Genomic DNA, 16,740 nt, shown 5'->3' with positions numbered 1-16,740 from the left:
CTTGAAGACTTTAGTAGAACTAGGCCAGACAGGGAGATTAGGATGGAAGGATTCTTATTTGAATGACTTGGCAGCAGCGTGATGTGAAATCTATCTATTATGATTCCTCTAAACGTAAAGCTTTTCTGCCAAGAAATGTAAATTTCCACTTGTGTCAACAAGATGTGAACCGAAGAATAAAGAAAAGTGGAAAAAAAAATCCAGATGTCCTCAACTTAAAACCAAAGATGCAATATTTTTGAGTATTAGAGTAATTATTAATACTATGCTATTCAGTTGAAAGTATCCCTGGGGTAGGGTGTTAGGTGGACATTGGCCAGCCTCATTCACAATTTGAATTTGAGACTTTCTCCAATCAAGTCTTGTCCAAACCTCTGAGAATGTCCTTCTCATCTCCACCCCAACATCTAATACCTGAGGAGAGAGTCCTTTCCTCTCCCAAGCCTTCCCTGACATTGACTCCATTGCCTACTCTGTGCTAACCCCTAACCTGGTACCCCGAGGCTCCTGAGGACAGCAGCTATTCTGGTTATTTTAATTATTATTATTTTTCTTTTGTGGTGGGGGGTACTCAGAATTGAACTTGGGGGCACTCGACCACTGAGCCACATTCCCAGCCCTATTTTGTGTTTTATTTAGGGACAGGATGTTTTAGTCCGATTTTTCACTGCTGTGACTAGAATATCTGATCAGAGCAACTGTAGAGGAGGAAAAGTTGATTGGAAGGCTCATGGTTTCAGAGGTCTTAGTCCATAGAAGGTCAGCTCCATTTCTCAGAGTTTGAGATGAGAGTGAACATCATGGTAGCAGAGGAAAGCAGCTCATATCTTGGTGATCAAGAAGCAGAGAGACTCCACAGGCCAGATACAAATATATACCCAAAGCCACGCCCCGGTTCCCACCTCCTCCAGCCACACCCTACCTAGCACTTCAGTTACCACTCAATCCCTATCAGGGGATTAATTCACTGATTGGGTTAAGACTCTTACAACCCAATCATTTCTCCTCGGAACCTTCTTGCATTGTCTCACACCGGAATTTTCGGGGGACACCACATCTAAACCGTAACATACGATCTCACTGAGTTGCTTAGCATCTCGCTTTTGCTGAGGCTGGCTTTGAACTCGCACTCTTCCTGCCTCAGCCTCCCAAGCCTCTGGGAATGCAGAGGTGTGCCATCGAGCCTGACGGAGCCATTCTGTTTTTACTCTTCTTATAAGGTCGGGTTTTGTGCTAGCACTCACTGCATCCTTGATCTGGATGTGTCTGTATGAACTGAGTGTGGAGAAGGACTCATCTGGGCCAGTTTATCTTGTTGATGTTAACTCAGCCTGCTCTACTCTGAACCCCAGGGACAGGATACATTTCTTAGTCAACTTTTCTGGTGCTGTGACTAACGGATCAGACCAGCACAACTGTAGTGGAGGAAAAGTTTACTTGAGGGCTCATGATTTCGGAGGTCTTAGTCCAGAGAAGACCTGCTCCATTCCTTAGAGCTCAAGGTGAGGCAGAACATCATGGCAGAGTGTGTGGCAAAGAGAAGCAGCTCACATCATGGTGGTCATGAAGAAGAGAGAGAGAGACTCCAGGTCCAGATACCAAATACATACCCCATAGTCACACCCCCCCATGAGCCACTTCCTCCAGCCACACCCCACCTGCTTCCAGTTAACAGTTAATTCCATCAGGGTTTAATTCACTGATTGGGTGAAGACTCTTCATAATCCATCCAATCATTTCTCCTCTGAACCCTCTTGCATTGTCTTATGTGAATTTTTGGGGGACACCTCACACCCAAACCATAACAATATAGAATCCTTTTTTGACAGCACTTGCTTCTGCATCTGGTTAGGAGATTCCCAATTCATTGGGAAAAGGAAGTCTCAAAATTTTGCTCTTGGATGTGCCTCCCCCTTCCCTGTGAACAAAAGGATCTGCCAGCCTAGGGCATATGATTGTCTGGTGTAGAATCATAGGGAACAGATTCAATCCCTGACTTACCCACTTTGTGATTTTGGAGGAGTTAATTTCTTTATGTCTGTTTCCTTCATCTGTAAAGTGGGACCATGTGATTATCCATTTCACAGACCTTAAAATTTGGGAGCGTTAATGCAAAGTACTTTGGAAATGGTAGTTGCTTTATTCTTTTGTATATTATTTCCTGAGTATATTTCGTAAGCTTACTCATGGACTTACCATGTCCTAAGATAGGTACATCAGGGGACAGCATACTTTTTCTGCGAAAGACTGGTGCTATAGTTTGGATCTTAAATGTTCCCCCAGGTCTGGTATGTTAAGGGCTTTGTCCCCAGGGTTGCATTATTAGGATGTGGTGGGCCTAGTGAGAAGTTTTTAAGTCACTGGTGGTGCGTCCCCAAATGAGATTATGGGACTCTGGCCTCCCCATCCCATCTCCCCCCATCATTTCTTGGCTATGGAGTAAGCAGTTTTGCTATACTATGCGATCCTACCATGCTGTGCTTGTCTTGCCACGTGGACTGCCACCTCTAAAACTAAGAACCAGAATAAACTGTTTTTCTTTATAAATTGATTATCTCAGGTGTTTTGTTATAGTGTCAGAAAGCTGACTACCATAGCCAGCTAGTGAATATTTTTTAATTTGTATAGGCCATTTGGTCTCTGTCACTAATAATTTTACTCTTGTAGCTCAAAGGCAGCTGTTGGCAACATGAAAATGAGTAAGCCTGGTTGTGTTCCAATAAAACTTTATTTACGAACACTGAAATTTGAATTTCCCATAATTTTATGGTCATGAAATATTTTTTGATTATATTTCAGTCATTAAAAATGGTAAAATCCATATTTAACTCACAAGCTATACGAAAACAGGCCCTGGGTACAGGTTACCAATAACCATCCTAAGATAATTTGCTTGATCTTTTTTAGCAAATGTCACTTAAGGAGAAACATAAAATAGATTCCTTAGGAAAGTTTAAATTTCTGAAGCTATTGTAGAAAACTAAGCAGAGAAGATTGATATTCACAGAAATTTGAAGACCTAAGCATACTCTCGTGGTAAATGTTGAATTTGACTCAAGATAGGTCAGAGGAGTGAGTATTAAGGATTAATGCCAGAGTATTAAGTGGAATCTTTTCTCTGGCTGTGAAACAGGGACTACTCTCTCTCTAGTGCTTGGTGAAAATGTTCACTGGCTTGTCCCTTAGAGGAACATCTGAGAGAAGGAGTGAGGAGTAGAGGGATGGTGACCCATTTTGTATGAAGTGAAGCAGCAACTTAGATAAATTCTGTGACTTGTCTAAGGCTAAACCCTTTTTTCGTAGGAGCATCAGCTTGGAAATTGTCTCCTAATCTGGCCCGGAGCACTACATTTTACCACCTTGTTTTGCATTCTTATCCTACAGATAATGGGGATTAGTGACTGTACCTAGCATTCACAAATGCCACCGTCCATAGTTACTCCTGCTATTATATATTTAACCCTCAGAAAACCCTATGAAGATAGAGAGGCGAGTTTTATCCTCTTCCTCTTATAGGGGAGGCAAATGACAATCTGATATATTTTAAGGTACCCCAGGTCACACCCGATTAAGGGCTAGAGGCAAGTCTAGGAGCGAGGTTTTTCTAACTTTTATTACCCCGTGCTGCCTTATTACACTACATGGCCGTTGATGTCATTAATACCCAAACATTAAAAAATAAATTGAAAAAGAAATAACATCCTGCCATGGTCCCAGCGCTTGGCAGTAAGTTTTAAGTGGGGGTTTGTGTTATGAGAATTTTTGCTTTCAAAATGTTGCATGTGCCTCCTGTAAAAAGGTTGAATGAAATGATTTTGTTTTTGGTGAGTGGCCCGTGTAAGTTTATTATTTATTTATTTTGATCCTGTTTTTTTTTTTTTCTTTCTCCAGTTCCTTTGGCTCAATGGAGCACTGCTGTATTTTTATTGCCTATGCCATCATTAAAAGAAATTGAAAAGAGGCTTGTTAGTTTTAATATTGCATGGATGGAAATAGATCTGGCACTTTTTAGGAACAGTTACAATTCCTAATAGTGCATTTTAAGAAGTAGTCTGGTTTTGTTTTTGATTTAAAAAAAAAAGAAAAGAAAGAAAGGTAAACTTGGTTAAAGTTGCTTTAATTTGGTAATCATCTTTAGTTGGGGAGGGTGAATGTCTCCATGGAGTGTGACTCTCACTTTATTGACTCATTGCACATTCTTTTCCAGCCTGTGGGAGGGGATTATACTCTTGGGCAGCATGAAGGGCCTTTCATTTGTTGGTAAATAATCCAGGCAAAGCTGCTTCCAACTGCAAGTCTTTCCCCTTTCTCTGAAAACCATATGCTTCTTTAACATTGGACATATGCCCCCTTTTCAGTAAACTATGTGAGGCTTTCTTGAACTGCTGGAGCTATTGTTAAACAGAGACCCACTACTCAGAGTGCTTCTTAACATCGAAGCCTGCAGCACAGTCTCCCAGAAGACAGGGTTAAATATTCCTTTGCAGAATAGCTGTTCAGAACCTGGGAACACTGTGGCAAAACAGCAGGTTGTGATGAGGAAGGATATGGAGGAAGGATGGGGAAGAAACACAAGCACAAGGGAAAAATCATTCAACTTGAGCATGAGAAGTGTCATTTGCTCTGCAAGAGGCTAAACCTGCCCAAATCTGGCAATAACAGCAACAGAAGTGGAGGAAGCAATTCAGAGAAGTTTCTGAACTGCATTTTGTGACTTTAGTGCGAACTTCACAATTAAGTTAATGTGGAAAAAGCCTGAGGCATACTTTCCTGACAGCCTTTTTAAGAAGAGGTAGACTAGTATTAGCAATGACAATAATGTTCATGTATACTTTCAGAAAAATGGAAAGAAAATAAGTGTGGTTTTCAGATTTTGTTTGAAGATACTCCCCAGCGACTACAGGAGTTAATTTTATTTTGCAATCTCTGAGAAAGTCATGATTAGTTGGTCACTTACTTGAAGGAGGATGCCAGTCTGTTTTCTGTTGCTATAACAGGATTCCTGAGACTGGGTAATTTATGAACAGTAGAGGTTTATTTGGCTTACAGATCTGGAGGCTAGGAAGTCCAAGAACATGGCACCTGCACCTGCTCAGCCTTTGGTAAGAGCCTTCTTCCTGCATCACACTATGGGGAAGGGCACTGGACAGTAAGACTGGGTGACCTATCCAGAGAGGGAGTTCACTTTTTATTATAAAGCTTCCACCGCAATAACCCGTTCATCCATTAATTCCTGGATTAATCCATTCATCTCTGGCAGAGTCTTCATAACCCAATAACTTCCCAAAGATACTATCTCTGATACTACTTCTGCTGCATTGGGAACCCAGTTTCCAGCTTATGAACTTTGAGGAACATAGTCAAACCATAGCACATGACTTTAAGCACATTGTTTAACCCTGGTTAAGCCTCAGGATTTTGACCTGAATAGCTATGTGATGGTACTCCATGCCTGACAGACCTGTGAGGACGGAGTGGGATTAATGTATATGAAACGCTTAGTGCTTGTCTGACATGTAGTAAGTGCTCAGTAAATGAGAGTGGCTTCCAGGGTAGTAATTAGTATTGCTAACACATTTTCCTCTTTTATGCTTTTCAAGAGTGACGTGGTGAAAGCAAGTTAAGAAGCTGCTGGGGAAGATATTAAAAAATCTTTGATATTTATTTGGAAGGCATTTGGCATCATATAATCTTAAATGTACTAATTTATTGAAATCTCCATAAAGCCTTATGTCAGTGACAGATATCATTAATATGCATAAAAGTAGTCTTTGTATCTTAACTGTATCTTATAAATTTAAGAGGTAGAATAAATAGTTTAAAGCAAGCCTTCAATAGATAAACTTATGGGGGAAGTTTTGTTTAAGTTTTCTTTAATAATTATAGCAAAGGTCACACTTAAAATAGAATTTAAAATACAAGTCAAACAGACCAGTCTTTTCCATAATCCAAAATGATTGAGAATTATAGAAACATAAAGAAAGAAATAACCCATAGAAATATTTTTATGTTCCTTTGGTACATTTCCTTTTTTTTGAAATTTAGGAATTTAGACTGGAAACCACTATATATTTGTTTTCCTCTAGAAACATTAAAAAATTAGAGATAAATTAGGATAAAGAGTGTTCTCTGGATTCTAATCCAAGGTCTGCCACTTTCTGGCTATGAATTCCTAGACAATTATGCCTCAGCTTTTGTATCTATAGAATTAGGATCATAATCATAGCGACTCTGGTGGGTTCTCTTGTGAGGTGTACACAGTAGTACCTGACACTAAGTAAAGTTTCTTACCTTCCTATGTTTATTAAGATTCACAAAAACACTATAATGTTCCATCATATCATAGGGGACATTTATTTTAATTTATTTTTCTTATTTTAAATAATACTATGATGAACATCTTTGAACATGAACCATCATCTTTCCTATTTTTTCCTTATGGTACATCCTAGAAGGCAATCCCTTGACACATCTGGCCAGTTTGGGAAACATTTATTCTTTTTTTTTTGTATTGGGGATTGGATCCATGGACACAACCACTGAGCCAAGTCCCCAATCTTTTTTTACTTTTTAATTTGAGACAAGGTCTTGCCAAGTTGCTTAGGGCCTTGCTAAGTTGCTGAGGTTGGCTTTGAACTTGAGATCCTCCTGCCTCAGCTTCCTGAGCCACTGGATTATAGATATGTGCCTGTCTGGCAGAAATATTTATTCTTTTGATAGTGTATGAAAGTTACCATCCTCTATATTCTCCTTAATACTCAATAGTATTGCTTTTGTTGTTGTTGTTGTTATTGTTGTAATGTTGCTAATTGTTTTCTGAGTGCAGGCTTTTTATCTGAAATGTGTATGTTCTTGAGGGGAGGGCTGACAAACTGCAGCTAGCTGCCTGTTGGGCTCAATCCAGCCTGCTACCCATTTATTATTATTGTTATTATTATTAAAAGAACTGTTGTTATGCATATTTAAGATATCTAGCACAATGTTATAAGATTCATGTAGATAGTAAAAAGTTTATTGCAGTGAAGCAAATGAACGGATCCATCATCTCACATAGTTATCAATTAATTTTTGTTTTTGTGGCAAGAGCAACTAGAATGTACTCATTTACTGTGATTTCCAGGCATGGTATATTTTTATTCCCTGGGGGGGGTCCTCATGTTGTCCATTAGATTTCTAGATTTATGCATCCTGCATATCTGCCACGTTGTATTTTCTACCCCTTGTGTACAATCTGTGAGCTAAGAATGGTTTTTACATGTTTTTAAGTGTGACATATGAAAAATATATTGCATTCAGATTTCAGTGTCCATCAAATTTTACTGGAACACAGCCATACACATTGGTTTCCATATTGTCTAAGGTTGCTTTCACCCAACACCAGCAGAATGAGTGAGTTTTGTGTGGTTTGCAGCCCCATGCTTTGGGTATTGACCAAAATTCAAGTCAAATTTATTTTGTATTTCTTGGCACTGGGAAGGGAGGTCCGATAGCCAAATATATAAGTGTTGGCTTTCGAGAGTGACTGCCTAGGGTTCCAGTTTCCACCCATGAACCAACTTGTGACTCGGGTAAGTCACTTCCCTTCCTGATGCCATCATTTTCTCTTCTGGTTAATGAGGATAAAGACAGTACCTTCACATGAGGGTATACTGAAGACTGTGGGAACCAGACAGGTGAGGCACTTCCTACCTCCGGGTAAGCAGCTGTCATTAATTGGTGCATGGTTAATAGATTTTAGTTGGAAAGCTTGAGAAAGACTGGTAGGAAGTATGAATGGACTAACATTATTTGTATTTTAGAAGGATAGATACATTTGATCTTCTGTTTGTGTTATCAATTGCTTTTGTTGTTAACTCATTTTAAGTAAAAATGCGTTTCCCTTGGCTTCGGGATATTGTGTTCTCCTGAATGTGCCTGGAAGACTGGAGCAAGGCTAAGAAGAAAGCCTGCCCTTGTGTCTGGCTCCCCAGTCTCCCTGCAGGGGTGATGGGGTTGTTGCTGCCTCTGTCAGTGTCTGCCTTGCTCATCTCCTCTGGCCTCTGGCCCAAGAAGAGGACAGCTGCTGAGGTGGCAGAGCATCCTGTCTTGGCTGTGATCATGAAGATGTGTTTTGGGAGACCTTAGGTTTTGTGGCCCTCAGCTCTTCTTTCTTAAATTGTAGCTGAGCCATTATCTGAGAGTTTTCTAAAGTGGCAGACTTCTCATGGCTAACTGGACTGACTGCGTAGTTAAAATTGGGAAGAATCAAAATGTGGTATTTTAATTTGGGTTTCTCAAATGCACATTTCATAACTGAGGGCACGGCGGATCATAGCTTGAGGGTTTTTTTTTTTTTTTCTTGTCACAGAAATTTGAGACGGGCAGCACCTGGCCTTTGTCCAGAGGCAGATTCAGCATTGATTGGTGAGTTCTGCTCACTGTCCCTCAGGGTGTCATGGTGACCTCCAGTTCATTTGGGTACAATAATGGTATTATCTTGATGTTTGAATGTACTCTCCAGGAGGGTGTGATTTCTGCATCGGAGTCAGCATGGTCTGTAAAATTGTATTAAAAATATAATACCACCATATGCTTCGGCTTTCTCATTACATGATCCTCTAAAGACAAAAACATGCAACATAAACACACCAGATGAACCCAGTTAAGTTTGTGTTCATTTCTGTCATTAAGAAAATGGTAGCAATGTTCAGCAGTGGGACTTTGCTGTCAAGAGGGAAAGATGGAAACCTGGGAACCATCATTTCAAAGTGCTGCAGGAAGGAACTTCGAGGTGCATTGATTTATTCCCTCTGCCTTAAAGGAAAACCAGGCTCTAAGTCCTGTACCACCAGGGCTGAGCTTGATCTCTGGAGTGATAGGATTGTTCCATCAGAGGATGCAGGCAGGAGACTGCAACCTGGACACCCTGGCCTGTGAGCAGGACTTTCATTGTTTCTGTCAAACTGTTGACTGTGGATCTCATTATGGAATTTTAATAGCTCAGGCCTGTATGTGCAAAGACGAGAGGAGGTGCAGGGGAGACTCTGCAAATCTTAGCTTAAAAAGACTAAAACTGAGTTCTCAAAGAAATCTCTAATACCTAAATGTTTAGGAGACTGTTACTTGCAGATAGGCATAAACGTGCTATTAAGCAGAAGGAAAAATTTTGACCCTCCTGGGAATTTATTTTACGGCTTTTGATGTCACTCATTAACTCACAATGTGTAAGCAGAGACTAGCAACTAATAGCGGGCTAATGGAATAAGCTTCATGTCGTTTGAGAATTCTTAATTCCAGTAAGAGTCTTAGGATTCTTCATTCAAGGAAGGGTCTTTGGAAGCTCATAGAAAATAAGAAAGAATGCCCTTTACCCCTTTTAAGGAGAGCCCAAGGGCCCCCTCCAGGGTACAGTGTTGTTTGTGTTTTCCTTTCTCTGATGTTTGTGGGGTTTGGCTAGTTTTATCTGTGGGGAACTTTGAAAGTTGGTTAGTACCATTGCATTTGAACTTGGACTGAAATATGTGCTCAGGGCAGTGTTCAGCCAAGTCACAGAGATCTTGTCATCAACCTTCAGGAACATCCTCCCAAGGGAAAGATTGGGGTTGTAGATCTCTTATTTGGGAGGGTTTCAGGAGTGTAAAGAAAACGAATGGAAACTCTGGAGGCCACAAGGCCCACTTGATGAGGCAACAGAGAAGCCTGTGTTATCAGCTTATCCTTGTCATTATGTTTTCCTAGAGGTAAGAGACTGTTGGCCTGCACGCTGGTCAAAGCTGTGCTGCAGTGAAGGTAGCAGCCACTTGAGGTTTTGCATTGTAAGTTTACCTAAAACCTTATCTTGTTGTCTGCCTGATCCTTTCTATCCCAGGGACCACTTCTGAAGTTATAGGGAGCTCTGTAAGCTAAGTGGTGAGGTGAAAGTTTAGCCTTGGCTTGAGCACCCACCTGCTGCTCTTAGGAGAACATAGCTTTAGCCAAGGGCTAGTACATTGTTGGTCAATTTGGACTAGTTTTTATTCTTTGGCCAAAAAAAAAAAAAAAAAAAAAGCCTTAGAAATGTTCAAATAATGAAGATGCTCATGTGTCTCTGATGGTGGGGACAGTTTTTACTTTCTCTCTTCTGACCCCGGGACCTCCTGGTTGATGAAAGTAGGGAGAGGGAGCTGCCCCGTCATCTTTGAGGGAGGGTTGTCACTTGAATTTGTCTGAAGCTTCAAATCCTGCTGCAGCCCTCTCAAGTTGCAGGCCTGGCAGTGGGGTTTTAAAGGTTGCAAACAAAGCCCAGCGCTCCCTCTTGATCCATCTGGGCCCCTCCTTCTGTCATCCGTCATTGTCAATGGGAGATGTATGTGTAGCCACACAAGGGCACTGTCTGACCCCAAGGGTATTGGCGATGTTCTTAGAGAAGGCATTGTTTGTTCAGGCTCTTTGGAAGCCAAGCTCTAGGCATTCTAGGGAACAGCCCCTGGTTCAGGCGCAACTGCACTCTAGGTGGAAAGGGGGTGCTATTCTGCTGTGATAAACTAGGGGAACTTGATTCCCCCTGCCTGACATAATTCTGCCCTGCTCGTGAATACACTTAGGCTCCTCTCTTTTTCATTTCTGATCTCTCTTTGGTCAAAGTCATAGGGAGGATTCTGAAACTGGGAAGGGAGAGGACTGGGTTTCCATTGGTTTTTATTCAGAGAGCATCAAACTGTAAAAGCTGATAAGATGCAACAAATGCAGAAGAGGAAAGAAATGAAAGAATGCCCTCTTCAAACACAGCCAGGCAGCTGCCTGGGAGGGAGCAGAAAATGATGCCCTGTGTCTTGAGCAGGACAGGAGGGTGGGGCTGGAAGCACATTAAAAAGTCCAGGAATACACAAAAGCCACTGGCTGAGCCTCAAGTGTCCTGGAGTGGATGACAGCACTGAGTGAGGCCTGCTGGTGTCTTGGGCCTGGGAGGGAGAGAATGGTGCTCCTGTCCATGTGCTCCGCTGGCTCAAAGTCTCACCATAGATTTGTTGTGAGGGTCCCACTTGGTGTTTTCCAAGACTGGGTTTATGTTTTCCAAAGACCTCCGTAGGAACACATGCCTCCTTCACATGGCTGTGTGGATTCAGTAAGGAGTGGATGGAATTCTCTGTGCATCACTTCCCTGGGATTTCAGTTTGGGAACCAAGCCTAATGCCCTCTCCTAACACCATCATTGGGTGGCTGAGAGGATCAAATGAGATGATGTGAATGATGTTGGATTATTTATGGTCTTCAAGAAGGGAGAGATGTTTGCTGACGAGAGGTCAGAACTAGTCACCTGCATATTTATTGAGCCTCGGCCCTGTGTTTTAATTTACTCAAAGATGACCTTATCTTTCCATATCAAAATTATGAGCTTTCACAAACTCAGACCTTAAACCCGGGAATATGGTTTTCTTGTAAAAATCCCATTCAGCTAGAAATTTGAGTATCCAGTCTTTTTCTTCCTCCCCCCTTAACATTTTCTTGCCTCCTCCCCACCCCCCACCCGCCCTTCTTTTTGGTTCACTGCAACCTGAGTGCCACTTTTCTGGGAAAGCCTGATATTCTGACTTCAGTTTTGTAATTTAATGATGGAGAGTTTCCTTAGTAAACCAAATTTAGAGTCCTAGAATGCTTATCTTATATCCAGACCTTGAACATAAAAGGCATTTTATACCCGCAATTGTTCATTTAATGAGCAATTGCAGAGTGCAGGCCGGTTAAGGGATTGAGCTATATGCACTATTATTGCAAGAAGTATTCCGAAATACCAGAAATAGGACGTAAGCTCTGATCAGGGAGACTGCGAGCACAATTACCTTCTTTTCAAATCCTTCTGTGACACTGCGGGAGGAAAAAGGACTTTGAAACTTGAAAGGAAAGAGCTTGCTTTCAACCTCAAAAGCTAGGAGGAAAGGGCTCTGAAATTTGCTCAGAATTCCCAATTCACCATTAGCCTGTTTCTTCCTTTAGCCTCAAGGCATTCTCCGCTTTTTGAAAAGATGTTAAGAAATTCAGTCACAATAGAGAGCCTAGTTTTGAACATGTTTCACTCGGTCCATTGAGGTCTGGGCTCCAGCCTTTGTGTGGGGTGAATTGAGCTGAGCGGCTAGCTGGTTGGAGAGAGGTGAATGAAGAGTCGCTGTGCAAGTCGCAAATTCTGGCAAAGAAAAAAGCTCACCCCTTCCTTTATTTTACAATATGCATTCCTGTACAATCCTGCTAGTGGCAATATGTGGAGCTGAGCCTGTCCCTAAGTCAATACGGAGTACTTGGTTTATAGCAACTCTTGTTAAGTTTGTCTTGTAATTGAAGCTGCTGTTGACCTTGCTTGGGGACCATTTGTAAAACCGTTTATTTAGCATAAACTGAAATAATAAACCCTCCTTCTCTGGGGCTGATTGTGATAGGGTGACATTAGTTTGATTTAATGATTAGCCGCCTGACCCTTCTGCTGGAGAGAGCGGCTTGAATAGGGAGAGTTCACTCCGAAGCACTCGGGAAGAATACTAATGAGCTTGTTAAATTTAGCATGGCTCCAACCACTTTTAATTCCTCTAATGGGAGCCGCACTGCCTGGGAGAGGGAGAGAGAGAGCCAGAGAGAGGCCGAGAGACACCGAGAATGTTTCTAGAGGGTGCGTGCGCACAGCTAGAAAGAGCTCACCAAGAGAAGTTTGCAGGAAGTAGCTAGCCAGAGCTTGGGGACTGAGTTGTAAGTATTGTCTGCTTTTTTACCCTTGGTGGCTTCTAGCTCTTGGGGCAAGACAGGAGAAATGGTATTCAAATGGGGTTGGGGGGGTAGTTGAAAATCGGTGTTCAGGGAAAGAGAGTAAGCACATGCATTGTCCTCATCCACCAGTTTCATTGGGTGACAGGAGGGTGTCCTTACTTAGTGATGCCTGACATGAGTTTTGTTTTTGCACTGAAAGAATTGTCTGAAACTTTTCTCTCCGAAAAAGATGCTTACCTCTTCCATTACAAGAAACCTTATAGGAGTTGGTGGCATAGGAGTGTGTATTCGAATCCTGCTTCATGCAACAGGGTGACTTTCTCCAGACCTTTTTATTATCAGTGTCCTAAGCACTGTATATGGTGAAGCAGCTTTGGATATTTCCAAGTTTCTGGCATCAAGAGTGTGGCACCCCAAGTAGGTTGCTTTTGGATGAGTTTGGCAAATCTTGGACAGTTTTTCAAACACAATGCTTTGGGCAGCTCTTCATTTGAGGGCAGGAATTCATTCACTTCATCTTGAGCATGGATATACAGAAAGAAGGAGGTACCAAGTAGGATTATGATGACAGTATTTAAAGTGATTTTTTTTCCCTGAAAGTTTTGAGTGAATTGCATGTTTCAGTTTGACCCCCGAGCTTGCAGCTGTTAAACATAGAGAAGCTCGAACAGTTGCCTTGTGTTTGGCTGTTAAAGTCCATTGGCAGATGCTCTTGGAGCAGTGGGCTGTTTGCTTACATTTTTGTAGCAGACTTCTGCTTGTTGCCATGGTGGACAGTATGTTTCTGTCACTAATTTGGCCTGGCGTAGCCTGTCTGCACTGACTCTCAAACTTTATTGAACAGTCAGCTCAAATGAACAAGATTAGACAGCTTTCGTCTTTTGGCTTGCTGAAGTGGTTGCTGAATTTATAAGAGCAGGCAGGAATATTCCTCGGAAAGTATCTCTTCCACTGTATACTGAGTGCTTTCAAGCCTTGTAGCTGTTTGTATTCCGGAGTGTGTGTACTGTCAGGTTTTCATCTGAATGTGCATCAAAAGCAGCTCAGTGCAGGAGGTAAACTTCAAGAAATATTTGTCTGCTAGAATTTTTTTTTTTTGGGGGGAACGGGTGTTGGGTTAAAATGTTATAGCATCAACTACTATAAAAGTTAAAAGTCTCCTGAAAAAAGTTTCTACATTACAAACCTTCTTGCCTGCATTTAGAGGAATTACTTAATTTCTTCTTGTATTAAATATTTGAACTTTGGTTACTCCTTGTTTTATTTTAATATTCATACATGCTGGGGTAACTCATTAAGAAAAAATCATTTAGCTAGCAGGTATCCCCCATTTCCATTCATCCCCCTTTTCTTCTCCCCTAACTTCCTTTTCCCAGGAGATTGGGATCTGAGGGGGGTGGGAGAACTTTCTGATCAGACCACACCAATTATTCAATTATTGGTGAAGTTGATTCCAATTCTCATCATAGAAAGACATCATTTCAAAGAAACTTGAGTTTATTATAGGGATGCAGTTTCAAGAGAAGAAAAGTTAATTTCTTCTTAGGAAGATTAAGTCAAGGAAATCCCGTTTTAAACCTGGAACAGATTAGTAGAGCTTGGGTATTCATCTTAGAGAATGCTAATTACGTGTCAGAGCCCCTGTCAGGAAGGGCTTTCTGGCCTCCAAAAGAAGGTCCCATTCTACAGAATGTGTGCCTCACTGCTACAAGTTCACTTCAGGTTGAAATTTAAAATAAAGGTTTTATACAGAGCCTAAATTAGTGGAAAATATGACTTGGGCCATTTGTAGGCTAGAGGAATTTTTATAAAACCGACATAGGTTTTAGTGTTTTTGACACCCAGTTGCTCTTACATAACTGCAAAAACCCTGTTTCTATAGCCTGCAGCTTCAGTGCTAATAAAGTGCAGGGGTAGACCAATGCCTAAAAGAGTTAGTCAGAAGGGAAAATAAAAAAGTTCTTTTTTTTTTTTTCATTACTTTTTGGTTGTTTATTTTAAAATTAGCAAAAGCATGATTTGAATTGGTTTTGGAAAGGTCAATGTGAACATGTGGGATTACAGCAATTTTTGTGTTTTTTATAAAATTTGATAGATTAAACCCATAATTTACTCCCCTTTTAATGTAAGGTTTTGGTTGAGGGTCTGCACAGAACAATACTAAAATAATTTTTCAAAGTTACCTTGTAGTCGTCAGCAAATTCACTGTAAAGACTAAAACAGACCTCATGGTCCATTCTATTTTGCAAGTCATTTGCTAGGCTAAAACAATCAATCCATTGTTCATCTTTCAACTTCTCCACGTAGGCACAAAGACTGAACTTGCTACTGACTTTAAGTAGTTCAAGTCCTTAGTCAACACAAAATAGTTGTTATTTTAGCTTGTATTTTTATGGGTTGTCTTTGTGTACTGCTCTGCTTTCTTCTGAACTGGAACAAAGAGCTATGAAAATGCTAGAGCATAGTTTTTCTGTTTGGGGGTGTCTCATCCAGTCATATCTACATTGTGGTTGACTTGGAAGATAAGTTTATATGTTGAAATAAAATGTGTTTGAAATTTGTCCATTCAACATGTATAATAATGTTGTTAGTTATACCAAAATATTGTGGTTTTTTTTTTAAATGAATATGAAATATGTTTTGAATGAGATGCCTAAGCGGTACCTGGACAGCTTTGCTTCCATCAGCACCTACCTGCCAGAGTGCAGGCTGCTGATTATATCCAGAGCTGCTTTGGGAGTACACTAGTTTCGAATGTGTGTGTGTGTGTGTGATTCTGACAGGTTGGTCCACTTGTTGTGGGTTCAGCTGGCCAATTTGGTTTCAGTGTGTGCCTTGGTTCTTGGATCCACTATTACAGAATGGTCATCCGATTATATTTGCAGGAGGTTCTTACAGATTGAAAGGAGATGAAGTATCAGGGGGCTGGAATACTAACTGTGGAATTTCCTCAAACTGATTCTTACTTGTTTGAAGGACCATATGCCCTCCTCCCTCTGCAGAGCAAGGATGGGTGCCACCATCACTGACACTTGCCCTCCTTCCCCACACAGCTACCTCACACTTGATTTTTCACTCAGTTTTCTTCTTGGTTCCCAACTTTGCTTTATGAGCAGAAGCAGGAAGGTCTCTCAGGAGGTTCTGCGTGTTTTCCTGATTGGTACCTTTCTTCCTTGTCACCAACGGGTGTTCAGTTTCATTTCTGGCTCTGTTAAATCTCTCAGTGGGTTACAGGTCTGACTTAAACAACAACAAAAACCCACACAAGAATTCTTGGATCCCTTTCTAACAGGTCATCCTCTGAAGAGCAAAGCCCTAACACCCCTTGCAGCCACCTAGAACCCTCCTGGGCAGCTGGACTTCTCATCACCCCAGAGGCACTGCTTCCTAAAGAGGCAAAGGGAAGCTGAACACTCAGAGTCTGAGGCTGGCAAAGGTTTCAGTCCCACATTGGACCTGCAGGATGTAGGCATGTCTGCCAGGAAAGCCTCACTGGCAGAATCAGTCATAAGCTGCTGCTGATACTTTGCCGACCCCCTGCATCTTCCTTTAACAGGCTCATTTGCTGCTTCATCCTTCCATGTGTAATTTGGACCCTTATTCATAGGCAATTTTGTCTTGCAAATATCCCATCACAGGTGTGTAGCTTGCAGAGTTGCCATGAAGGAGAAAAAGGTTTCTCTTTGGGGCAGGGAGACCTAATTGATGACTTTTTTTTTTATCCTCCTTAAAGTAGTTTCTAGAGTCTTTTCATTTTTCTTCTTTCTTTAGAGGATGAAAGTCCTGGACAGATCTATCACCGAGAGAGAAGAAACGCCATTGCTATGCAGCCACAGAGTGTGCAGGGGCTCAGCAAAATCAGTGAGGAGCCTTCAACGTCTAGTGACGAGAGGGCCTCACTGATCAAGAAGGAGATCCATGGATCCCTACCACACTTGGCGGAGCCCTCGGTACCTTACCGTGGGACGGTGTTTGCCATGGACCCCAGGAATGGTTATATGGAGCCCCACTATCGTAAGTAGTTCCTTC

General features: G+C 41.5%; 1 protein-coding gene across 1 annotated transcript in view; it reads left to right on the top strand.

The window, feature by feature from the left end:
* Gli3 (GLI family zinc finger 3) overlaps positions 1-16,740 on the top strand; it is a 272,709-nt gene that overhangs the window by 73,369 nt on the left and 182,600 nt on the right. Inside the window, exon 3 of the mRNA XM_026410532.2 lies at positions 16,483-16,725. Coding sequence (XP_026266317.2) covers positions 16,483-16,725 — 243 coding nt within the window. The remainder of the gene's footprint in view (positions 1-16,482; positions 16,726-16,740) is intronic.

This window comes from Urocitellus parryii, chromosome 3, assembly GCF_045843805.1.
Source record: "Urocitellus parryii isolate mUroPar1 chromosome 3, mUroPar1.hap1, whole genome shotgun sequence".
NCBI lineage: Eukaryota > Metazoa > Chordata > Mammalia > Rodentia > Sciuridae > Urocitellus > Urocitellus parryii.
Note: the sequence above shows the minus strand (reverse complement) of the source record. Positions and strands in the feature narration are given on the sequence as shown.